The sequence below is a fragment of the Salmo trutta genome, chromosome 31 (genome assembly GCF_901001165.1).
Source record: "Salmo trutta chromosome 31, fSalTru1.1, whole genome shotgun sequence".
NCBI classification, from domain to species: Eukaryota; Metazoa; Chordata; class Actinopteri; order Salmoniformes; family Salmonidae; genus Salmo; species Salmo trutta.
In genome coordinates, this window is record NC_042987.1 from 27,389,775 (window position 1) to 27,415,328 (window position 25,554).

At 46.8% G+C, this 25,554-nt stretch overlaps 1 protein-coding gene across 1 annotated transcript in view; it reads right to left on the reverse strand.

Moving 5' to 3' along the window:
* Positions 1 to 1,325: 1,325 nt before the first annotated feature.
* Positions 1,326 to 25,554, reverse strand: part of LOC115169842 (glypican-3-like) — a 36,036-nt gene continuing 11,807 nt past the window's right edge. Inside the window, exons 2-3 of the mRNA XM_029725860.1 lie at positions 19,576 to 19,737; positions 1,326 to 1,444 (exon numbers count right to left, since the gene is read on the reverse strand). Of these exons, the coding sequence (XP_029581720.1) occupies positions 1,425 to 1,444; positions 19,576 to 19,737 (182 nt within the window). The 3' untranslated portion in view covers positions 1,326 to 1,424. The remainder of the gene's footprint in view (positions 1,445 to 19,575; positions 19,738 to 25,554) is intronic.

Consider the following 25,554-nt stretch of genomic DNA (forward strand, 5'->3'; position numbering starts at 1 on the left):
AAATATGTGAACCCCTTTTTTGTTGTTGCTTAATCAAATACAATTTTATTGGAGCACATACACATATTTAGCAGATGTTATTGCAGGTGTAGCGAAATACTTGTGTTCCTATGTCATATTCGTGTATGTAGGTGGCAGGGAAGTCAGGCGCAGGAGGAACCAAGTTTGTTAATATGGAGTATTTAATGAAAAACAAACTCCAAAACCAAAGTACAAAATAAACTGGGTAAAGGATACTCGTCGCACACCGATACACAAACCCACGTAACATAACATACAAACAATCACCGACAAGGACATGAGGGGTGTCACGTCCTGGCCAGTCTAAGGGTTAATTGGTATTGTAGTTTGGTCAGGACGTGGCAGAGGGTATTTGTTTTATGTGGTTAGGGGTGGTGTGTTTGTTGTAGGGCAGTTGATTTAGGTATTCCGGGGTTTTTGGGCACTGTTTGATTTTCATGTATTCTATGTTGAGTCTAGTGTGTCTGTTTCTATGTTTGGGTTCTTTGGGGTTGGGACTCTCAATTGAAGGCAGGTGTTGTCTATTTGCCTTTGATTGAGAGTCCCATATATGAGGGTGTGTTTGTTTGTCTTTTGTGGGAGATTGATTTTGCACTGCGTTTTATATAGCCTGCAAAACTGTCATTCGTCATTCTTGTTGTTTTCTTGTTTTCTCGTGTTCAACGTCATTTAATAAATTAAGATGATGAGCACCAACTCTACTGCGTATTGGTCCACGTTCTCAGATGACGATTTCTCTATATCATTGGAAGATGAAGAAACTTGTGACAAAGGGGAAACAGAGGGTTAAATACACAAGTAATTAATGGGATTGGAAACAGGTATGATGGAAGACAAGACAAAACCAATGGAAAATGAAAAACTGATAAATGATGGCTAGAAGACCGGTGACGTCGACCGCCGAGCACCACTCGTGCAAGGAGGGGCATCGACTTCGGTAGAAGTCGTGACATCCTAGCTCCAACAGTGCAGTAATATTTAACAATTCACAACAATACACACAAATCTAAAGTAAAAGAATGGAGTTAAGAAATATATAAATATTAGGACGAGCAATTTCGGAGTGGCATTGACTAAAATACAGTAGAATAGAATACAGTAAATACATATGAAGTGAGTAAAACAGTATGTAAACATTATTAAAGTGATTGTTATGATGGCGCCAGAGGGGAGGGCTGCCGTCTTATCGGCTCTTAACCAACCATGCTATTTTGTTTGTTTTTTTGCGTTGTTCGTAACTTGCTTTGTACATAATGTTGCTGCTACCGTTTCTTATGACCGAAAAGAGGTTCGGAACATCAGAACTGCGATTGCTCACCTCAAACTGGACGAAGAGTTCTTCTTCAACAAGTCGGATGGCAAGGATATACTCCTACAGACACCCGACCAGGCCCAGATCCCCGTTATCCACTGGAGAAGGAAACTGAGATTTTGCGGAAAGAGATCAGGGTGCCAGGATCAGGCGACAGGTGGCTAATTTGCCCTTGCCATCCGTCCTGCTAGCTGAGACGATCTGAAAGCACGTTTATCCTACCAACTTGACATTAAAAACTGTAATATCTTATGTTTCACCGAGTCGTGGCTGAACGACAACATTAAGAACATACAGCTGGTGGGTTATACACTCCATCTGCAGGACAGAACAGCAGCCTCTGGTAAGACAAGGGGCGGGGAACTATGCATATATATGAACAACAGCTGGTACCCAATATCTTAGGAAGTCTCAAGGTTTTGCTCACCTGAAGAAGAGTATCTAATGATAAGCTGTATACCACACTATCTACCAAGAGAGTTTTCATCTGTATTTTTCGTAGCTGTCTACATACCACCACAGACCGATGCTGGCACTAAAACCGCGTTCAATGAGCTGTACACCGCCATAAGCAAACAGGAAAATGCTCATCCAGAGGCAGCACTCCTAGGGTACAGGGACTTTAATGCAGGGAAACTAAATCAGATTTACCTCATTTCCATCAGCATGTTAAATTTGCAACCAGAGGGAGAAAAAATTCTAGACCACCTTTACTCCACACAGAGTCGCATACAAAGTTCTCCCTCGCCCTCCATTTGGCAAATCTGACCATAATTATATCCTTCTGATTCCTGCTTACAAGCTAAAATTAAGGCAGGAAGCACCAGGGACTCGGTCTATAAAAAAGTGGTCAGATGAAGCAGATGCTAAACTACAGGACTGTTTTGCTAGCACAGACTGGAATATGTTCCGGGATTCTTCTGATATCATTGAGGAGTACACCACATCAGTCACTGGCTTTATCAATAAATGCAGAAGATGTCGTTTCCACAGTGACTGTATGTACATCCCCCAACCAGAAGCCATGGATTACAGGCAACATTCACACTGAGCTAAAGGCTAGAGCTGCCGCTTTCAAGGAGCAGGACTCTAACCCGGAAGCTTACAAGAAATCCCACTATGTCCTCCGACAACCCATCAAACAGGCAAAGCGTCAATACAGGACTAAGATCGAATCGTACTACCCTGGCTCCGATGCTCGTTGGATGTGGCAGGACTTTTACAGACTTCAAAGTCTATTACAGACTACAAAGGGAAACACAGTCTATAGCTGCCCAGTGACACGAGCCTACAACACGAGCTAAATAACTTCTATGCTCGCTTCGAGGCAAGTAACACTGAAACATGCATGAGAGCTGTTCCGGACAACTGTGTGATCAGGCTCTCCGCAGCCGATGTGAATAAGACCTTCAAACAGGTCAACATTCACAAGTGCTGCAGGGCCAGACGGATTACCAGGACGTGTACTCCGAGCATGCGCTGACCAACTGGCAAGTGTCTTCACTGACATTTTACATTTACATTTACATTTAAGTCATTTAGCAGACGCTTTTATCCAGAGCTGTCTGAGTCTGTAATACCAACATGGTATTACATGGTACCAACACCTGCCCAAGAACACTAAGGTAACCTTCCTAAATGACTACCGACCTGTAGCACTCACGTCTATAACCAGGAAATGCTTTGAAAGGCTGGTTATGGCTCACAGCAACATCATTATCCCAGAAACCCTAGACCCACTGCAATTTGCATACCGCACCAACAGATCCACAGATGATGCAATCTCTATTGCAGTCCACACTGCCCTTTCACACCTGGACAAAAGAAAAACCTACGTGAGAATGATATTCATTGACTACAGCTCAAAGCTCATCACTAAGCTAAGGACACTGGGACTAAACCCCTCCCTCTGCAACTGGATCCTGGACTTCCTGACAGGCCGCCCCCAGGTGGTAAGGGTAGGTAACAACACATCTGCCACGCTGATCCTCAACACTGGGGCCCCTCAGGGGTGCGTGCTATGGCCCCTCAGGGGTGCGTGCTCATCCCCCTCCTGTACTCCCTGTTCACTCCTGACTGCACGGCCAGGCACGATTCCAACACCATCATTAAGTTTGCTGATGACACAACAGTGGTAGGCATGATCACCGACAACGATGAGACAGCCTATAGGGAGGAGGTCAGAGACCTGACCGTGTGGTGCCAGAATAACAAACTCTCCCTCAACGTGATCAAGACAAAGGAGATGATTGTGATGATGACAGGAAAAGGAGGACCAAGCATTCTCATCGACGGGGCTGTAGTGGAGCAGGTTAAGAGCACCAAGTTTAGGTCCAAGAGGCTCCGAAATAGCTTCTACCCCCAAGCCATAAGACTCCTGAACAGCTAATCAAATGGCTACCCAGACTATTTGGATTTTTGATTCGTGTTCCATTATTAATGTGGCCAGTGATTCCAAATCTATGTACATAGGGCAGCAGCCTCTAAGGTAGTGGCTAGTGATGGCTATTTAACAGTCTGATGGCTATTTAACAGTCTGATGGCTTTGAGATAGAAGCTGTTTTTCAGTCGAGATACTTGAAGCTTTTCACCTTCTCTACTGCGGTACCGTCGATGTGGATAGGGGTGTGCTCTCTCTGCTGTTTCCTGAAGTAGCGGAGGCTTTATGGCTTCACCATCAATTTAGCAATTTAGCACTTGTGTATATTCAGTCAAAACATAAATAAAAATAAATATATTTTTACATTTAACTAGGCAAGTCAGTTAAAAACAAATTCTTATTTACAATGACGGCCTACACTGGGGCAATTGTGCGTCATCCTATGGGACTCCTAATCACAGCCGGTTATGACACAGCCAGGATTTGAACCAGGGTGTCTGTAGTGATGCCTCTAGCACTCAGATGCAGTGCCTAAGACCTCTGCACCACTCGGGAGCCCAAACTAAGTTTTAGTCAGACCAGAGAATCTTGTTTCTAATGGTCTGAGAGTGTTACGGTTCCTTTTGGCAAACTCAAGCGGGCTGTCATATGCCTTTAACTGAGGAGTGGCTTCCATCTGGCCACTCTGCCATAAAGGCCTGATTGGTGGAGTGCAGTAGAGATGGTTGTCCTTTTGGAAGGTTCTCCCATCTCCACAGAGGAACTAGATCTATGTTAGAGTGACCATTGGGTTCTTTGTCACCTCCCTGACCATTCTCCCCCGATTGCTCAGTTTGGCCGGGCGGCCAACTCTAGGAAGAGTCTTGTTGGTTCCAAACTTCTTCCAATTAAGAATGATGGAGGCCACTGTGTTATTGGGTACCTTAAATGCTGCAGAAATGTTTTGGTACTCTTCCCCAGATCTGTGCCTCGACACAATCCTGTCTCGGAGCTCTACGGACAATTCCTTTGACCTCACAGCTTGGTTTTTGCTCTGACATGCACTGTCAACTGTGGGGACCTTATATAGAAAGGTGTGTGCCTTTCCAAATTATGTCCAATCAATTGAATTTACCACAGGTGGACTCCAATCAAGTTCTAGAAACATCTCAAGGATGATCAATGGAAACAGGATGCACCTGAGCTCAATTTCGAATCTCATAGCAAACTGTCTGAATACTTACGTAAATAAGGTATTTCTGTTTTATATTTGTTATTAATTTGCAAAAACTTCTAAAAACCTGTTTTTGCTTTGTCATTATGGGGTATTGTGTGTAGATTGTTGAGGGGGAAAAAATATTTAATACATTTTAGAATAAGGCTGTAACGTTACAAAATGTGGATGATGAACGTACCTTGGTGCGAAAAGTGCAAATCAATCCCAGAACATCAGCAAAGGACCTTGTGATGATGCTGGAGGAAGCAGGTATAAAGTATCTATATCCACAGTAAAACGAGTCCTATATCGACATAACCTGAAAGTCCGCTCAGCAAGGAAGAAGCCACTGCTCCAAAACCGCCATAAAAAAGCCAGACTATGGTTTGCAACTGCACATGGCGACAAAGATCGTACTTCATGGAGAAATATCCTCTGGTCTGATGAAACAAAAATAGAACTGTTTGGCCATAATGGCCATTGTTATGTTTGGAGGAAAAAGGGGGAGGCTTGCAAGCCGAAGAACACCATCACAACCGTGAAGCACGGGAGTGGCAGCATCATGTTGTGGGGGTGCTTTGCTGCAGGAGGGACTGGTGCACTTCACAAAATAGATGGCATCATGAGGGATGGAAAATGATGTGGATATATTGAAGCAACATCTCAAGACATCAGTCAGGACGTTAAAGCTTGGTCGCAAATGGGTCTTCCAAATGGACAATGACCCAAAGCATACTTCCAATGTTCTGGCAAAATGACTTAAGGACAATAAAGTCAAGGTATTGGAGTGGCCATCACAAAGCCCTGATCTCAATCCTATAGAACATTTGTGGGCAGAACTGAAAAAGCATGTGCGAGCAAGGAGGCCTAAAAACCTGACTCAGTTACACCAGCTCTGTCAGGAGGAATGGGCCAAAATTCACCCAACTTATTGTGGGAAGCTTGTGGAAGGCTACCCGAAGCGTTTGACCCAAGTTAAACAATTTAAAGGCAATGCTACCAAATACTAATTGAGAGTATGTAAACTTCTGACTCACTGGGAATGTGAGGAAATAAATAAAAGCTGAAATAAATAATTCTCTCTACTATTATTCTGACATTTCACATTCTTAAATAAAGTGGTGATCCTAACTGACCTAAGACAGGGCATTTTTACAAGGATTAAATACCAGGAATTGTGAAAAACTGAGTTTAAATGTATTTTCCTAAGGTGTATGTAAACTTCCGACTTCAACTGTATGTTCTTAATTCATGGCATAGTTTATTTTTAGCCAAATGTTGAATAGACATGCAGACAAATTACTGAATGCAAGAAAAGAGGAATAATAGCCAACTGTCTGTGGTGATAAAAACAGTTAGGCTAAATAAATTGATGTTATTTTGTTGGGTAACGGATCGGCTCTCGGAACTCATTAAGAGGCGGCTTCTATCTTCAATATAATCATTCATTCTTCATGTTAAACCAATAGGACTTCCTGTGCATTCAATTATAATCAAATCACTTTTCCTGTACAAGGAAATATCATACTCATACTGGAAGGATCAATGGTGCCATATAGGTAGGGTGCAGGGTACACACACACACCAGGGTTTCCGTTAGCCGGTAATAGCCGGCTTTTGGCCGATAAAAAGCTGATAAATAAAATAGCTGCAGGCCAGTTTTCCAGGAGAGGAAAAATCCCATTACGAATAATGCATTTTAGCCTATTTGTCACGGCTGTCTGTAAGAGGGAACCAAGGTGCAGCAGAGGATGTGCTCATCATTAGAATTTTAATTCAAATAAACAAGAGAACACTACAAAATGACCAAAACGACAGCAAACAGTCCTGTTAGGAAAATACTCAAACAGAAACAATTACCCACAAAACCCAAAGGAAAAACATGCTCCTTATGTGTGACTCCCAATCAGCAGCAACGAGCTTCAGCTGTGCCTGATTGGGAGCCACACACACGGCCCAAAACAAAGAAATACCAAAACATAGAAAAAGGAACATAGAACGCCCACCCAATGTAACACCCTGGCCTAACCAAAATAAAGAACAAAAAACCCCTCTCTATGGCCAGGGCGTTACAGTACCCCCCCCCAAAGGTGCGGACTCCGGCCGCAAAACCTGACTCTGAAGGGGAGGGTCCGGGTGGGCCTTCTTACGGCGGCGGCTCAGGTGCGGGACGTGGCCTCTGCTCCACCCTTGACGTCGCCCTCTTAGGTGGCGCACCTGGCCGCGCCGAAGGTCTGGTGGGCGACGCTGACTGCGCCCGGCTGGCGGGCGGCGATGGTTGCGCCCGGCTGGCGGGCGACCCTTGTTGCGCCCGGCTGGCGGCCGGCGATGGTTGCGCCCGGCTGGCGGGCGACCCTGGCTGCGCCCGGCTGGCGGGCGACGATGGTTGCGCCCGGCTGGCGGGCGACCCTGGCTGCTCTGACGGCACTGACCCAGGATTCACCAGGCTGGGGAGACATGACAGAGGCCTGGCCTTAGGCGTAGGCACAGGACTCACTGGGCTGGCGGGCGTCCCTGGCCACTCTGGCAGTTCAGGACAGTTGAGACCCACTGGAGGCCTAGTCCTGGGAGGTGGCACAGGACAGACCAGGATGGGGAGACCCACTGGAGGCCTAGTCCTGGGAGGTGGCACAGGATGGACCAGGATGGGGAGACCCACTGGAGGCCTGGTCCTGGGAGGTGGCACAGGATGGACCAGGATGGGGAGACCCACTGGAGGCCTGGTCCTGGGAGGTGGCACAGGATGGACCAGGATGGGGAGACCCACTGGAGGCCTGGTCCGAGGAGGAGGCACAGGATAAACCGGGCTGTGGGGGAGCCATGGAGTTCTGGTACAGACACTCTTTACCCACACTCCAGGCTGAAAGCCCACTTTGGCCCGGCACAGGCGGAGAGCAGGCATTGGGCGAACTGGACCCTCCCAGCGCTCTGGAGACACAGTGCGCAACGCCGGCGCAGGATAACCTGGACCGAGGAGGCGCACTGGAGACCAGACGCGCTGAGCTGGCACCATCCGCCCTGGCTCGATGCCTGCACTCGCATGGCACTTGCGGGGGGCTGGTATGTAGCGCACCGGGCTTTGAACGCGCACTGGGGACACCGTGCGCTCCACAGCATAACACGGTGTCCTACCAGTACCACGCTGCTTCCGGTAAGCACGGGGAGTTGGCTTAGGTCTACCACCTGACTCTGCCAATCTCCCAGTGTGCCCCCCCCAAAAAAAATTGTGGGGCTGCCTCCCGTGTCCGTTGAGCTCCCTTGCCTCGTACCAGCGCCTCTCAGCTCTCGCCGCCTCGATCTCCCACTGCGGGCGGCGATACTCCCCAGCTTGAGCCCATGGTCCTTTCCCATCCAGGATTTCCTCCCAAGTCCATGACTCCAGATAGCTTTTCTCCTGGTGCCTCTCCTTGTGCTGCTCCTTCCTCTGCTGCTTGGTCCGTTGTTGGTGGGTAATTCTGTCACGGCTGTCTGTAAGAGGGAACCAAGGTGCAGCAGAGGATGTGCTCATCATTAGAATTTTAATTCAAATAAACAAGAGAACACTACAAAATGACCAAAACGACAGCAAACAGTCCTGTTAGGAAAATACTCAAACAGAAACAATTACCCACAAAACCCAAAGGAAAAACATGCTCCTTATGTGTGACTCCCAATCAGCAGCAACGAGCTTCAGCTGTGCCTGATTGGGAGCCACACACACGGCCCAAAACAAAGAAATACCAAAACATAGAAAAAGGAACATAGAACGCCCACCCAATGTAACACCCTGGCCTAACCAAAATAAAGAACAAAAAACCCCTCTCTATGGCCAGGGCGTTACACTATTCAGTTATGGAAATACAGTGCCTTGCAAAAGTATTCACCCCCCTTGGCGTTTTTCTTATTTTGTTGCATTACAACCTGTAATGTAAATTTATTTGTATTTGTATTTCATGTAATGGACATACACAAAATAGTCCAAATTGTGTCCAAAAGTGAAATGAAAAACAATACTCAAAAATAAATAATGGAAAAGTGGTGGGTGCATATGTATTCACCCCTTTGCTATGAAGCCCCTAAATATGATCTTGTGCAACCAATTACCTTCAAAAGTCACACAATTAGTTAAATAAAGTCCACCTGTGTGCAATCTAAGTGTCACATGATCTGTCACATGATCTCAGTATATATACACCTGTTCTGAAATGCCCCAGAGTCTGCAACACCACCAAGCAAGCGGCACTATGAAGACCAAAGAGCTCCCCAAACAGGTCAGGGACAAAGTTGTGGAGAAGTACAGTTCAGGGTTGGGTTATAAAAAAATATCCAAAACTTTGAACATCCCACGGAGCACTATTAAATCTATTATTAAAAAATATGGCACCACAACAAACCTGCCAAGAGAGGGCCGCCCACCAAAACTCACGGACCAGGCAAGGAGGGCATTGATCAGAGAGGCAACAAAGAGACCAAAGATAACCCTGAAAGAGCTGCTAAGCTCCACAGCGGAGATTGGAGTATCTGTCCACTTTAAGCCGTACACTCCACAGAGCTGGTGTTTATGAAAGAGTGGCCAGAAAAAAATAAGCAAACATGTTTGGTGTTCGCCAAAAGGCATGTGGGAGACTCCCCGAACATATGGAAGAAGGTACTCTGGTCAGATGCTGTGGGGATGTTTTTCATCGGCAGGGACTTTAATTCCAGGTTGTAAGGCAACAAAATAGGAAAAATGCCAGGGGGGTGAAATCTTTCGCATGCCACTGTAATAGTCGATGTAAATACATTTGAATGGTCGTGCTTATCGGTGTCTAGGTTAATTTGCACGTGTACAGTATATTCGTTATGTATCTTATTCATCACACACGCACAGCATGCAGATACAGAGCCTTTGAGTGGAAAATCTGTCAGACAGCGCGAGAGCTGCTGCTACAGCATCTCAAACAGCAAATGCACAGGCAATGGAAGGCAGGCTTCATCAGCGCATCACACACCACTTTGCAATGAGCTGGAGGCAGTATGCATTTTGAAAACGTAAACGTAATTGTTTGAAACCTGAACGTTTTATTACATATTATCAGGTATGTCTCCCGAGTGGCGCAGCAGTCTAAGGCACTGCATCTCAATGCTAGGGGTGTCATTACAGGCCCTGGTTCGATCCTGGCTGTATCACAACCGGCTGTGATCAGGAGTCCCATAGGCTGTGCACAACTGGCCCAGCGTTGTCCGGGTTAGGGGAGGGTTTGGCCGGGGTAGGCCGTCATTGTAAAATAAGAATTTGTTCTTAAATGACTTGCCTAATTAACTAAAGGTTCAATAAAAATGTCTTACCTTGCTTCAAAGTAGCTTAGCCAACATCAGACCATGTCTGTGGAGGCAATTCTTTTTGATCAACTTTCTTTCATTGTCCAGTAGGCAAAGGCACAATCCTAGTCATTTAGAAACCCATGGTAGTTGTTGCATATTAGATCTCCCCTCTTTATACATTTCTAATGGATATTTTCATCTCTGTCACATGAAATTGCTTGCTTGTGCTGTGCACTTTTGACAATGGTGTTGTCCCGCTAATTGCATTATGGAACGAACATTTGTGGTAGCCTACTGCCTTGGCGCATTGCTGTGCTTATAATGTGAAAAAATAATAGTTAATCAACATTTTATGCTAAAGACTCATTGCTTTTGAACTTTTTTTATGTAACATAGGCCTACTGGTTGTATGAACTTGGGATCTATCGTCCCACACCTGTCCCAGAGTCTGTTTGGAACAGGCTATTTCTTTCTTAACAAGCTGACCAATAGAATAGGTCAACTTTTCTACTATGAGGGATAGTAGATTGACATAGGATAGTAATTTTGATGTTCGTTAGTCATCTTGTTGGCTGAGGAAAAGCAAATGTGGACAGTTATTCTAACATGTTCAAAGTGGGCATCAGAACTCAGTATGAAGGACAGCACATCGTTGCATCCTTGACTTGTATGTTCTATTAATATGAACTATCATCATCTAAATATGATTTGTGTCATTCTGAGCACCGTGGGTAGACAACCTAATCAGGTTACGCACCCAATGCATATGGATCCGGTAAAGTTCTTCAAATGTCCGGCAAATGAAAATGCTGCCAGTCAAATGACGGAAACACTGACACGCACACACACACACAGAACATAAATAACTTGAATAAACAGACGAATCAATCAACACCTGAAAATGTCATGCCAATACACTTCAGCTAATGATCATTTCACCTGTGTGTTAGATGTATCCATGGTGATGATGGAGTGTGTAAACAACACACACACTCCTCAACTCAACAACTCATTGGTTGACATGAGTTGCGTTCCAAATGGCACCCTTTTCCCTATATAGTGCACTACTTTTGTCCAGGGCCCTGGTCAGAGGTAGTGCATAATATAGGGAATAGGGTGCCCTTTGCGACACAGCTATGGAATTTAGCTAAGTGTCCAGTCCCCATGCCCCTGGCCACTGATACAGGGTCAGCTATGTTGCATCAACTGCATGGATAAGGTTAGGGTCTGGGCTAGGGTAATCTGATCACTCACACTCAATCATCACAGACACAGCGCGCAAACACACACACACGCACACACACAGTCTTGCCAACCCTACCAGAGTTGATGTAGAATAAACAAGTGGTTAGTGTGTCTGGACTGGACAGTAATCCCTGATGGACTCACAGTGGTTTTCCTCCTCTGTCTGGAATGGTGGCTGAAACTCCTTGACCCTCCTGAAACCAGTGCACACTCTTACATAGATACACACGTAGGTCTGTTCTATGATTGTCTGGTCCATCTGCTCCAGCCTGGCTCAGCCAATGAAAGGCTTGAGATTAGTCCAGATCTGATTGGCTGGAGCACTCTGACAAGTCAGGCTGGTCCTCTGTCTACCAAAGCCCCTTCTGGTCTAATCTGGTCCAGCTCAGACTCAGACTAGATTGGAGCAAAACCCCGTTCCCTCTAGTCCCAACACTCACTATCAATTAGGCTGTTACGTAGGAATGCTGACCGCTCCTGACCCCCCTGGTCTTAGTGCGACCTTTCTCTGTGTGTGTAAGTATCTGACCCCTAGCCTCCTAAACATTGACCCCTAGTTAGTGTGACCCGTCTCTGTGAAATATATTTGAGCTGTCTGTCTGACGTTAAAGGTGAAGATGATGTCAGAAGGGAGAATAACCTCAGTGATGTTCAACCTAGTCAGTGGAGCCCAGCAGTGTGTTCACTAGCCATACACAGAGAAACAACTTCACTAAGGGGTCTTAATTAAGTTGGCCTGATCAGCCCGCCTCATCTGACCAGAACATTCAGACTGCCTTGGCCCAGCAGAGAGAGGTTTAGCCACAGAGTTTCTAAACCTAGAGGCCCAACATCACGATACTTTCCGAAAACGCTTGACGAAGCAGATTCGACAGACCAGACTGGGGTTTGGGAAGTCAATGTGAGAAGTGAAAAATTCTTCCTTAGTTGTTAATTTTCGCAATTTCTAAAGGCACAACCTAGATTAGACCCAATGTCTTAAGTAGTTGAACATGTTATTACTCCAACCTCATGAAAGTGACAAACTGACACGTTTTCATTTTAGTCAAAAACAACTTTATATCGAAGGAGTGCCTTCGATTTGACGGCCTGCACATGCACAGTTTTTCGCGACCGTTAGACCCAATGACGTGTTTCTGCACATGAGCTTTCCTAGCCCACGTCGCCATGACATCGGCTACAAGCGTGATTGGGGATTCCTATTGGAGAAGTCATTTCTAGGCATCTTCATACTAAACCATCTTTGGTTTAGCAGTCTGATGTTAAAGAGGAAGGTGGTGTCAGAAGCGAGAATAACCTCGTTTGTCACGCCCTGACCAGGTGAACTCTGCTATTTTGGTCAGGGTGTGGCATTTCTATGCTTTATTTTCTATGTTTTGGTTATAGCCTTTCTTTGTGTTTTATTTCTATGTTGGGCTCGGTGATTTCCCAATCAGACAGCTGTCGCTTGTGAAGTCTGATTGGGAATCACATTTAAGTTCCTTTTCCCCCACGATGTTTGTGGGTTGTTGCCTCTGTTATTTGAGCACGTAACGTATTGGCAGTTTTTCCTTGATTTTGTGTACATGTTTAATTCTAGTGTGTTAAATAAACATGTATTCGCTCCCAGCTGCGTTTTGGTCCGCTTCCTCGTCTCCCGACGACAATCGTTACAGAACAACCCACCGAATCAGGACCAAGCAGCGGGAGGAAAAGGAGCGCGAGAGATGGGCTCGCGAGGGAAAGGAGTTCTGGACCTGGGAGGAGATCATGTCGGGGAAAGGACCCTGGCGGACGGACTCCCAGGTCGAGGAGGAAAAGCCAGCCGGTAGACGGAGTCGCAGGCGGCGGTCGAGGAGGCCCGGAAAACAGCCCCAAGAAAACTTTGGGGGGGGGCTAATGGGGTGGTCCGGAAGGGCAGAGGAAGAGCCCAGACCACTGCTCTCGTGGGGGATGACGGCGGAGGAAGAGAAGGAGATGAGGCGTTTGATTGAGGACCTGCAGAGGGAAGATCTGGAGGAGGAGCCATGGTATGCTGAGTTGCGCGCTGTGTCGCCAGTGCGCCCGCACAGCCCGGTGCGTCCGGTGGACATGCCCAGCACATGCCGTGCTAGGATGGGCATCCAGCCAGGACGAGTGGCTAAACCGGCTCCACGCTTCAGGTCACCAGTGCGTGTTCACAGTCCTGTCTGTCCCGTTCCTGTTCCCCGCACCAAGCCCACGGTGCGTGTCCCCAGTCCTGTCCGGCCCGTCCCTGCTCCCCGCACCAAGCCATGGTATGCAGAGTTGCGCGCTGTGTCGCCAGTGCGCCCGCACAGCCCAGTGCGTCCGGTGGACATGCCCAGCACATGCCGTGCTAGGATGGGCATCCAGCCAGGACGAGTGGCTAAACCGGCTCCACGCTTCAGGTCACCAGTACGTGTTCACAGTCCTGTCTGGCCCGTCCCTGCTCCCCGCACCAGGTTAGTGGTGCGTGTCCCCAGTCCTGTCCGGCCCGTCCCTGCTCCCCGCACCAAGTCAGTGGTGCGTGTCCCCAGTCCGGTCCGGCCCGTCCCTGCTCCCCGCACCAAGTCAGTGGTGCGTGTCCCCAGTCCTGTCCGGCCCGTCCCTGCTCCCCGCACCAGGTTAGTGGTGCGTGTCCCCAGTCCTGTTCGGCCCGTCCCTGCTCCCCGCACCAGGTTAGTGGTGCGTGTCCCCAGTCCTGTCCGGCCGGTCCCTGCTCCCCGCACCAGGTTAGTGGTGCGTGTCCACAGTCCTGTCCGGCCCGTCCCTGTTCCCCGCACCAAGCCCACGGTGCGTGTCCACAGTCCTGTCCGGCCCGTCCCTGTTCCCCGCACCAAGCCCACGGTGCGTGTCCACAGTCCTGTCCGGCCCGTTCCTGTTCCCCGCACCAAGCCCACGGTGCGTGTCCACAGTCCGGCACGGCCCGTGTCTGGTCCACCGGTGCCCAATCCTGTTCCGGTCGACGGCTCCGCTCCGGAGCCGGAGCATGCCGCTCCACAGTGGTCCAGTCCGGGCCAGAGGGGTAGGGCTAGGGTGGAGGCAGGGGGAGAAACACGCCCGGGGCCAGAGCCTCCACCGAGGGTGAGGCGCCCACCCGGGTCCCCCCCCTAATAGACTTTAGTTTGGTGCGCCGGGAGTACGCACCGTTGGAGGGGGGGTACTGTCACGCCCTGACCAGGTGAACTCTGCTATTTTGGTCAGGGTGTGGCATTTCTATGCTTTATTTTCTATGTTTTGGTTATAGCCTTTCTTTGTGTTTTATTTCTATGTTGGGCTCGGTGATTTCCCAATCAGACAGCTGTCGCTTGTGAAGTCTGATTGGGAATCACATTTAAGTTCCTTTTCCCCCACGATGTTTGTGGGTTGTTGCCTCTGTTATTTGAGCACGTAACGTATTGGCAGTTTTTCCTTGATTTTGTGTACATGTTTAATTCTAGTGTGTTAAATAAACATGTATTCGCTCCCAGCTGCGTTTTGGTCCGCTTCCTCGTCTCCCGACGACAATCGTTACATCGTTGATGTTCAACCTACAGAAGAGGAGGGCAGAAGCGTGTTCTGTTCACTAGCCATAAACAGGAGAAAACATTGTGAAGCAGTGAAAGTTCCTCTATTATACAACGTTTTGTTCTGTTCTACAGGATGTGACCCTGCATTAGTTGTCATGGGGTCACATTCATGACAAGTCCCCACCCGAACATGACATGGCACAGTAGGCTGTTTGGGCTAACAAAACACACACCCGCCAACCAAAACTCTCACACACTCACATCTGCTTGCTTACGTGTGGGCCTGTCAAATCTTTGGCTGAGCCTCGCTCGTTAGTGAGTGTGACATGAACAATGAGTCAAGGGAGAATGAGAAAGAGTGAGGGAGAGAGAGAGAAAATGCGAGCAACAAAGAGGGAGAGAGAGTGAGTGAGAGAGACAGGGAGAGAGAGAGTGCGAGCGACAAAGAAAGAGAGGGAGGGAGAGAGACTGCGAGAATAAGACAGACAGAGAGCAGCATCCAAAAGCCAGCTCCCTCAGTGATTAGCCTGGTCCTGGCTACAGTACAGTACCAAGGGAAGGACATGTGAGTGAGAAGAAGAAAGGGAACATAAACAGAGGCCACACCCTGGAGGCCTGGAGTAATGTGGTGATCAAATGAACACTCCAGCAGAGTAGGATACCCCACTGAGGCTGAGGCAGGCTGGGGAGATGCTCTGTCACTGAGGGAGGGTGTGTGTGTGGGGGGGGGGGGGGGGGTAGGAAACCTTCAAGATCTGGAACTGGATGAGATGATGAGAGGGGGGAACAACTCTAAATGCACAACATACCATCTCAGAAACAGAGGTGAGGTGAAACATTATTATTAATGTTGTAATCTATTCTGATACAGGAGGGTCATAGGTACACAACACACAAGTCTCTTCAATCAGTCTGAAACACACACACACACACCACCCACTGGGCACACACTGGTTGAATCAACATTGTTTCCACGTCATTTCCACAAAATTATGTTGAACCAATGTGGAATAGACGTTGAATTGACGTCTGTGCCCAGTGGGCACTTAGAAAGGGACCAATCTCACCATCCCAAGCATGTCTCTGCTCCACCGTTATGACATAAGTGACTTCATCTGATATTTAAACACCTCGCTAGCAGTTGCTCCCCTACTTGACTTTCTCCACAGCAACGCACATCAAATCTCCAAACTGCATGCCAACGGGACTAGTTGTCCTTAGATGGCCCTGGGAACCAAGTCAACTGACATCATCCCCTTCATCATCATGGCTTCTTTAGTTGTTCCATAGTTGATTAAGTCTATTTCTGTGGAGACATGAGCAGTTGAGCACCTGACCTAACTTCAGGAGACTCCAGACATGAGGTAAGCAGGAAGTTATGTTCATAATGACAAATGAATCCATCCGCTAGCTAGATCAGTGATTCCCAAACTGTTTATAGTCCCGTACCCCTTCAGACATTCGACCTCCAGCTGCGTACCCCCTCTAGCACCAGGGTCAGAGCACTCTCAACTATTGTTCTTTGCCATCATTGTAAGCCTGCCACACACTATACGATACATTTTTTCACAGAACCATGCTTCTTCATCTGCATTGCTTGCTGTTTGGGGTTTTAGGCTGGGTTTCTGTACAGCACTTTGTGACTTTAGCTGATGTAAGAAGGGCTTTATAAATACATTTGATTGATTGATTGATTGACTTAGAAATGTCCTTGTTTTTGAAAGAAAACCACATTTTTGTCCATTAAAATAACATCAAATTGATCAGAAATACAGTGTAGACATTGTTAATGTTGGAAATTACTATTGTAGCTGGAAAGGGCTGATTTTTTTATGGAATATCTCAGTCTGTTATATATGGAGTATTTCTCCTGTCTTATCCGGTGTCCTGTGTGAATTTAAGTATGCTCCCTCTAATTCTATCTCTTTTTTTCTCTTTCTCTTTCTCTCTGTCTTTCTCTCTCTCAGAGGACCTGAGCCCTCAGACCATGCCTCAGGACTACCTGGCCTGATGATCACCTGGTCATGCTGCTGCTCCAGTTTTAATTGTTCTGCCTGCGGCTATGGAACCCTGACCTGTTCACTAGACATGCTACCTTGTCCCAGACCTGCTGTTTAGGAATCTCTCTCTAACGCACCTGCTGTCTCTAACTCTGAATGATAGGCTATGAAAAGCTAACTGACATTTACTCCTGAGGTGCTGACCTGTTGCACCCTCTACAACCACTGTGATTATTATTATCTGACCCTGCTGGTCATCTATGAACATTTGAACATCTTGGCCATGTTCTGTTGTAATCTCCACCTGGCACAGCCAGAAGAGGACTGGCCACCCCTCAGAGCCTGGTTCCTCTCTAGGTTTCTTCCTAGGTTCTGGCCTTTCTAGGGAGTTTTTCCTAGCCACCATGCTTCTACATCTGCATTGCTTGCTGTTTGGGGTTATAGGCTGGGTTTCTGTACAGCACTTTGTGACATCGGCTGATGTAAAAAGGACTTTATAAATACATTTGATTGATTGATTGATTATTAGTGCAGAAAATACACAAAAGTTCAGGGGCCTTGCTTTATTAACAAAGTTAACCATTTTCACTGTAGTGTCCAAAACGTCTTTCAAGCTGTCAGACATTCCCTTGGCAGCAAGAGCCTCTCGGTGGATGCTGCAGTGTACCCAAGTGGCGTCGGGAGCAACTGCTTGCACGCGCGTTACCACTCCACCATGTCTCTCTGTCATAGATTTTGCGGCATCAGTACAGATACCAACATGAGCAGCAGCTACGTTTGCCTACATACGGACCGTTAGTGGAATTCCAGCGAGAGAGTAACGGTTAATGTGATTGGATGTTAATTATTTGACTAGGCTTCCTGTATTTGACATCGTGTTGTTATTTCGCTGAACACTAGATGGTGTAATTATATTTTTGGCAGTGAAACGAGGCTACTCAGGCGAGAAAAAAACCTCACCTAAATGTATAGCCCTGTTGGAAAATATAAATGGACTGTTTGAAAATGTGAAGAAAAAAAAATGTGAAGAAAAAAAGTTTTTTAAATGTGAATCACATTTTTATTTGGGAATATCTGCGCTAGACACTGTACTGAGACCTTTATTCTCACTGTGACAAACTATTCATATCCATGGCTGGAATTGAGGAGAAATACAGTATATATCATGAATGCATATTTCCATATTGCAGTCCAACGACCATTTGTATCCAAACAACAATCATAAAACAAAACTGTCCAGCATAATGCCTAAGCACACAGTACATTGTCGTATAAAACAAATTGCATGGTTCACAAATTCCTTCAACAGCAGAAAGATTCCGGACCTCTCACCAGCAGACTCTGAGGGATAGCGTTGGAGGTTGGGAGAAAAAATCTGTCTGTTTAGAAAATGTGGGAATTTAAATGACATTGCAATTACCAGTCACCCTGATCGAAGAAGACAAGGCAGGGGGTGCTGGGCCGGTGCCTGGCCTCGCTTGGCCCAGTAAAAGCCCCTCTGGCAGCCGAACCAGCCGGAGCTGGACCAGTCAGACCTGCCAACCATCCATCCACTGCTGCCCTCAGATAGAAAGAGCCAAGCAGGCAGAAAGTGGCACAGCGGACAGACTTCCGCCCATAAACTATAGCAGGCCAGAGGCTCCGAGTAGGGCCTGTGTGCAGTGCAGTCTATGCCCTCGCTAGTCTTCATGCTCCCTCTGCCTCTCCACAATACAGCTAACTGCCAACAATACATACCCCCCCACCCATTCCAGAGCTACTCTCTACCCTCCATACCCACTCAACAACCCAGCTACTGCCAACCCTCCTTACCTACCCTCCTTAGTCTACCCTCTCCACAACACAGCTACTGCCAACCCTCCCTACCTACCCTCTCTAGTCTACCCTCTCCACAACCCAGCTACTGCCAACCCTCCCTACCTACCCTCCCTAGTCTACCCTCTCCACAACCCAGCTACTGCCAACCCTCCCTACCTACCCTCCTTAGTCTACCCTCTCCACAACACAGCTACTGCCAACCCTCCCTACCTACCCTCTCTAGTCTACCCTCTCCACAACCCAGCTACTGCCAACCCTCCCTACCTACCCTCCCTAGTCTACCCTCTCCACAACCCAGCTACTGCCAACCCTCCCTACCTACCCTCCCTAGTCTACCCTCTCCACAACCCAGCTACTGCCAAAACCACTGAGGGGAACAGAAGATAGCTGTGCCCTCGTGACCAATAAAAAACTATTAGAGGAAGAGTCCTGAACTAGCGATAGAGCCAGAGGATTGGAATAAAAACAAGTTGACGAATTCCTATACTTTTTTTCCCTTCCAAATAACTAGCAAAACAAATAAATGTGTTTGGTTTTCCACTGTTTTAGTTGGTGGTAAATAAGGACAAGTTCAACTGTATGTCAGCAAAGATCTACGTTCACAGGCCTCACTCAAGTACTATGAAGTGGCTTCCTCTCGTATGTTCCATTCCCTTTCTTGTGGATCAGGACATTGACATTTTGGCCAAATTGGCCCAAAAGTACCAGTTTTCAAAACAGAAAGAGTTCCTTTATCTCCATATTTTTGGTTGAAATCCCATACCTGTCCTACTATCACTATTCACACAAGCCCTTCCCATCCCATCGCACCTCTACCCTGGCCCTCTTCTTACCCTGGAAGGCGGTAGCGTGGCCGGAGATTAGGTACTTCAGCTCGAAGCTGTAGGAGCGGACATTCTGGAGGGTCTCTCGTCTCACCGCCACCTGATAGCTCTCCTCCATCTTGCGGGTGCAGCAGGACGGGCCCTGGTGCTTACACACCAACAGCTCCACATCTGATGGGACAGAGGGAGAAGAAGACAGAACAGGATTAGGTGTATATTTGATTCATTTATTTATATTATTTCAGTGTCTTACACCAATTGGTGCCCAGCCTGTATGGGCTTATAAGAAACAATTTCTTTAAGTACATGTAGACAAAACACAAATATATATATGTACGTAGGGGGTATATATACAGTGCCTTCGGAAAGTATTCAGACCCCTTGACTTTTTCCACATTTTGTTACGTTACAAACTTATTCTACAATTTATTAAATTACATTTTTCCCTCATCAATCTACACACAATACCCCATAATGACAAAGCAAAAACAGGTTTTCAGAAGTTGTTGCTAATTTATGTTTTAGAAAAAAGAAATTGCTATGAGACTTGAAATTGAGCTCAGATGCATCCTGTTTCCATTGATCATCCTTGAGATGTTTCTACAACTTGATTAGAGTCCACCTGTGGTAAATTCAATTGATTGGACATAATTTGGAAAGGCACACACCTATTTATATAAGGTCCCACAGTTGACAGCGCAGGTCAGAGCAAAAACCAAGACATGAGGTCAAAGGAATTGTCCGTAGAACTCCGAGACAGGATTGTGTCGAGGCACAGATCTGGGGAAGGGTACCAAAACATTTCTGCAGCATTGAAGGTCCCCAAGAACACAGTTGTCTCCATTATTCTTAAATGGATGAAGATTGGAACGACCATGACTTCCTAGAGCTGGCCGACCGGCCAAACTGAGTAACCGGGGAGAAGGGCCTTGGTCAGGGAGGTGACAAAGAACCCGATCTTCAATCTGACAGAGCTCCAGAGTTCCTCTGTGGAGATGGGAGAACCTTCCAGAAGGACAACCATCTCTGCAGCACTCCATCGATCAGGCCTTTATGGTAGAGTGGCCAGATGGAATTCACTCCTCAGTAAAAGGCACAAGACAGCCCGCTTTGAGTTTGCCAAAAGGCACCTAAACACTCAGACCATGATAAACAAGATTCTCTGGTCTGACCAAGATTGAACTCTTTGGCCTGAATGCCAAGCGTTACGTCTAGGGGAAACCTGGCTACATCCCTACGGTGAAGCATGGTGGTGGCAGCATCATGCTGTGGGGATGTCTTTCAGCAGCAGGGACTGGGAGACTAGTCAGGATCGAGGGAAAGACGAACGGAGCAAAGTACAGAGAGATCCTTAATGAAAACCTGCTCCAGAGCGCTCAGGACCTCAGACTGGGGCGAAGGTTCACCTTCCAACAGGACAACGACCCTAAGCACACAGCCAAGACAATACAGGTGTGGCTTCGGGACACGTCTTTGAATGTCCTTGAGTGGCCCAGCCAGAGCCCAGACTTGAATCTGATCTAACATCTCAGGTGAGACCTGGAAATAGCTGTGCAGCGACGCTCCCCATCCAACCTGACAGAGCTTGAGAGGATCTGCAGAGAAGAATGGGAGAAACTCCCCAAATACAGGTGTGCCAAGCTTGTAGCGTTATACCCAAGAAGACTCGGGGCTGTAATCACTGCCAAAGGTGCTTCAACAAAGTACTGAGTAAAGGGTCTGAATACTTATGTAAATATAATATTTCCAAAAACCTGTTTTCGCTTTGACATTATGGGGTATTGTGTGTAGATTGATGAGGGGAAAAAACAATGTAATCGATTTTAGAATAAAGCCGTAACAAAATGTGGAAAAAGTCAAGGTATCTGAATACTTTCCGAAGGCACTGTATCTGTTTTACCGTTTAGAAATGAATGCACTTTATGTATCTAGTTCCCCCATTTGAAGGTGTCATAAGTATAAGGACAAATTGATTTATAGTGTATTATATTTTTAAAAAAGTAAACTATTTGGTCCCATATTCCCAGCACGCAATGACTACACTGACTTGCCTAGTTAAATAAAGGTATAATAAAAAAATATAAATAAATACATCACGCTTTTGACTCTACAAAGTCGTTGGATGCATTTGCAGGTTGTTTTGGTTGTGTTTCGGATAGTGTTGTGCACAATTATGTCTGCATTTAACCGCATTTCTGTGATTCAGAGGGGTTGGGATAAATGCAGGAGACACATTTCTGTGATTCAGAGGGGTTGGGATAAATGCAGGAGACACATTTCTGTGATTCAGAGGGGTTGGGATAAATGCAGGAGACACATTTCTGTGATTCAGAGGGGTTGGGATAAATGCAGGAGACACATTTCTGTGATTCAGAGGGGTTGGGATAAATGCAGGAGACACATTTCTGTGATTCAGAGGGGTTGGGATAAATGCAGGAGACACATTTCTGTGATTCAGAGGGGTTGGGATAAATGCAGGTCACATTTCTGTGATTCAGAGGGGTTGGGATAAATGCAGGAGACACATTTCGGTTGAATGCATCCAGTTGTGCAACTGACTAGGTATCCCTTTTCTCTTTCCAAATAGAAATTAATGGTAAATAATGTATTGTGTCATTTTGGAGTCACTTTTATTGTAAATAAGAATAGAATATGTTTCTGAACACTTTTACATTAATGTGGGTGCGACCATGATTGCAGATAATCATGAATTAATTGTGAGAATGTTACAGAGGCATAAATATTGTACCCCCACAAAAATGCTAACTTTCCCAGTTACCCACAATGGTGAAAGGTTAGCATGCTTTGGAGGCATCTTTTTGCATCTGTAACGTTTTCACTCATCATTATTCACCATTCATTCATGACTATCTGTAAATATTCACGTAGAAGTGTTCAGAAACAGATTATATTATTATTTAAAAAGAGGAGAAAACAAGACAAAGTACATACAATCATATAAGATGTCATACTGTACATGCTTAGCTTACTGCTAAAAATACAAGCTCTGCCTGGAGTATAAATAGTATTGGTGAATGTGCTTGCACATAGGCCTATAGCCTATGCTAACACACACACACACACACACACACACACACACACACACACACACACACACACACACACACACACATTTAAGTCACAACATTTACATCCCTCTATAAACTGGACTAGCACTGGCCATGATATCTTGGGTCATAATAAACCCTATGAAAGGCAATGATCTAATACGATCTAATATGATCCTAAGTGAGGCTCAATCAGGCACCATGACATCAACACAGTTCCCACACTAGAGTCAGTCCACCCTGTCGTGACACGCTGCCTGACACCCTCCTCGGCCCCTTTCATACTGTCAGTTACATATATAAACAAGGCCATGACATCACAGAGGCTGGCCACAATTAGCAGAGCAGAGAATGTGATATTAAAACTCTCACCCTCCACCTGTTCCCCCTTGCTGTCCCCAACACCCTTGTCCCCCTTGCTGTCCCCAACACCCTTGTTCCCCTTGCTGTCCCCCAACACCCTTGTCCCCCTTGCTGTCCCCCACCACCCTTGTCCCCCTTGCTGTCCCTCACCACCCTTGTCCCCTTATCTGTCCCCCACCACCCTCGTCCCCCTTGCTGTCCCCCACCACCCCGTCCCCCTAGCTGTCCCCCATCCCCCTTGTCCCCCTTGGTGACCACCATCCCCCTTGTCCCCCTAGCTGTTCCCCACCACCCTTGTCCTCCAGCTGTCCCCCACTGCCCTCGCCCCCCTTGCTGTCCCCCACCACCCCGTCCCCCTAGCTGTCCCTCTCCACCCTCACCCCCCTTGCTGTCCCCAATCCCCTTGACCCCCTTGCTGTCCCCAATCCCCTTGCCCCCCTTGCTGTCCCCACCCCTCGTCCCCTCCAGCCGGTTACTCATAAGGCTGTGGCCTGATATCATAACTCATTTTGGGGGTTGGGTGGAAAGGCGAGGGGAGTGGGGCGCAGGTGGTGGTGTAACCGGACCCCGAAAGCATGGGCCTATATGCCGGGGCTAGTGACTAGTGCTTCCCTAGTCCAAATCCACCCCTGAAACACAATAGGGTCGCACTTGGTTCATTCTCTCTCTTTCTCTCTCTCCCTCTCATTTGTTTGGCATGTCCCTTGCCACACATGGCTATAACTTAATTACCCAGAGAGAGTCCACTGAGCCCCCATCTGTTCCAATCTCTGAAGAGTGGAGTCACGACTGGCTTGACCTCCACACATTTCTCCACTCTCCCTCTGTCTGTCTGTCTCTCTCCTTTTTTCTGTCCCCCAACTCCCTTCCTTCTTCTGTCTGGTTCTTTATTTCCTCCTGTTCTCTGTCTCTATCTGTCTTATTTCTCTTGTTCTTTCCCAGACTCCACCTCTCTCCCTTTATCTGTCTCTCTCTCTCTCTCTCTCTCTGTCTGTCTGTCTGTCTGTCTGTCTGTCTGTCTGTCTGTCTGTCTGTCTGTCTGTCTGTCTGTCTGTCTGTCTGTCTGTCTGTCTGTCTCAAAACCATTGTTCTTGGCGCCAAGCACTATGCTGACCTCGTCTCACACTCTCTCTATCCCAGACCTCTCACTCTCTCTGTTCCTGACCCCACCTCTCTTTGTCTCTTTCCCAGAATCCTTCTCTCTCTATGTCCCTGACCCTTTCTCTCCTGGCTGGCTCGCCACGCTGTGTGTTATCTCCAATATGAAACTAACGTCTAGCGACAGGGGAGAATGTGATTCCCACAAAGACTTTGGGAGCTACAACCACCAACCACCGTTATCAGGGCAGATCGACGGTGTCAGGAATATTCCAGAACATTGATTAGAACCAAGGTCTAATGCATGTTTTCCACAGTGTGGGTAGATTGCTGTTATGTACTTCATTGAACGCTGATGAGAAGAACCAGTGGTTTCATGGTTGTGGGATGAAGTTACAAACAGATTGTTGCATGTCCTATTATTGGGTGTTTGCAAATAAATAGTCCAATGTCAAAGTGAACAGAACAATAGCAAGTGATTCACAACCTATTGAAGTTACTTTTGCTAATCCTACCTTTGTGTAAAAGTAATATCTGAGACATACTTGTAAGCCAAACAAAAGCTTGAAAACACAGTAACCTTCCTGGGATTAAAGTTTAGGATGTTGAGTCTAAGATATAGTCAGTTACTATGACAATGTCCTCTAGACAAAATCTTATTTTCAACAGCCATTGTAGCTCATGGTCCCAACATGGCTTAAGTCCCTTATAGAGCAAACCTCCTGCCCCCTATAGAACAATGTTTGAGTCTCTCGCAGCACATACCTCCAGTCTCTTAGCACTAATGTGATTTGATACAGACCCAAGAGAGCTGGTGGGGCAAGGCAAGGCCCAGCTCTACAGGTCCTGGTGGTTAATTAGCGATCAGTGTGTGCACCGCTCCGCTTGTTCTGCCTGGCCAGACATTCACACACACAGAGTGCAGAGTCAGAATGATCTCAACTCAGCCTTTTAATTCTCTAATCGGTGACAAATACCTCCTGACTAATTGGCCGTATTAAGCCACCGCTCTACTCACCAAGCCTCAAATTGTTGGTCACAATTACTTCCACCACGACTCAGTGCCCCTGAGTGCACAAGTCAAAACTCCTGCGGTTAAAAACAGGAGACAGTCTTAATGGTAGAAAAGTGCCCTTGGTAACCAGTGAGTCGTCCTTACAAAACATCCCCGGACCCAATTTGCTTGCATCACAAATACATTTTTTTAAAATTATTTAACCTTAATTTAACTAGGCAAGTAAATTAAGAACAAAATCTTATTTACAATGACGGCCCACATCTGGTCAATAAGGAGTGGAAATGTAGTTTTGATTTGGATAGGTTGTTGACAGGGTCGGTGATTTCCTGACGCTGCTGTTTGGATATGTTTTTCAGAGAACAGGAAGAACTTTGTGGAAAAGCAGCTAATTAATGCAGGAGTTTGGTCCTCCTCAGATATTGCTTCCTCGCTCTCTACTGG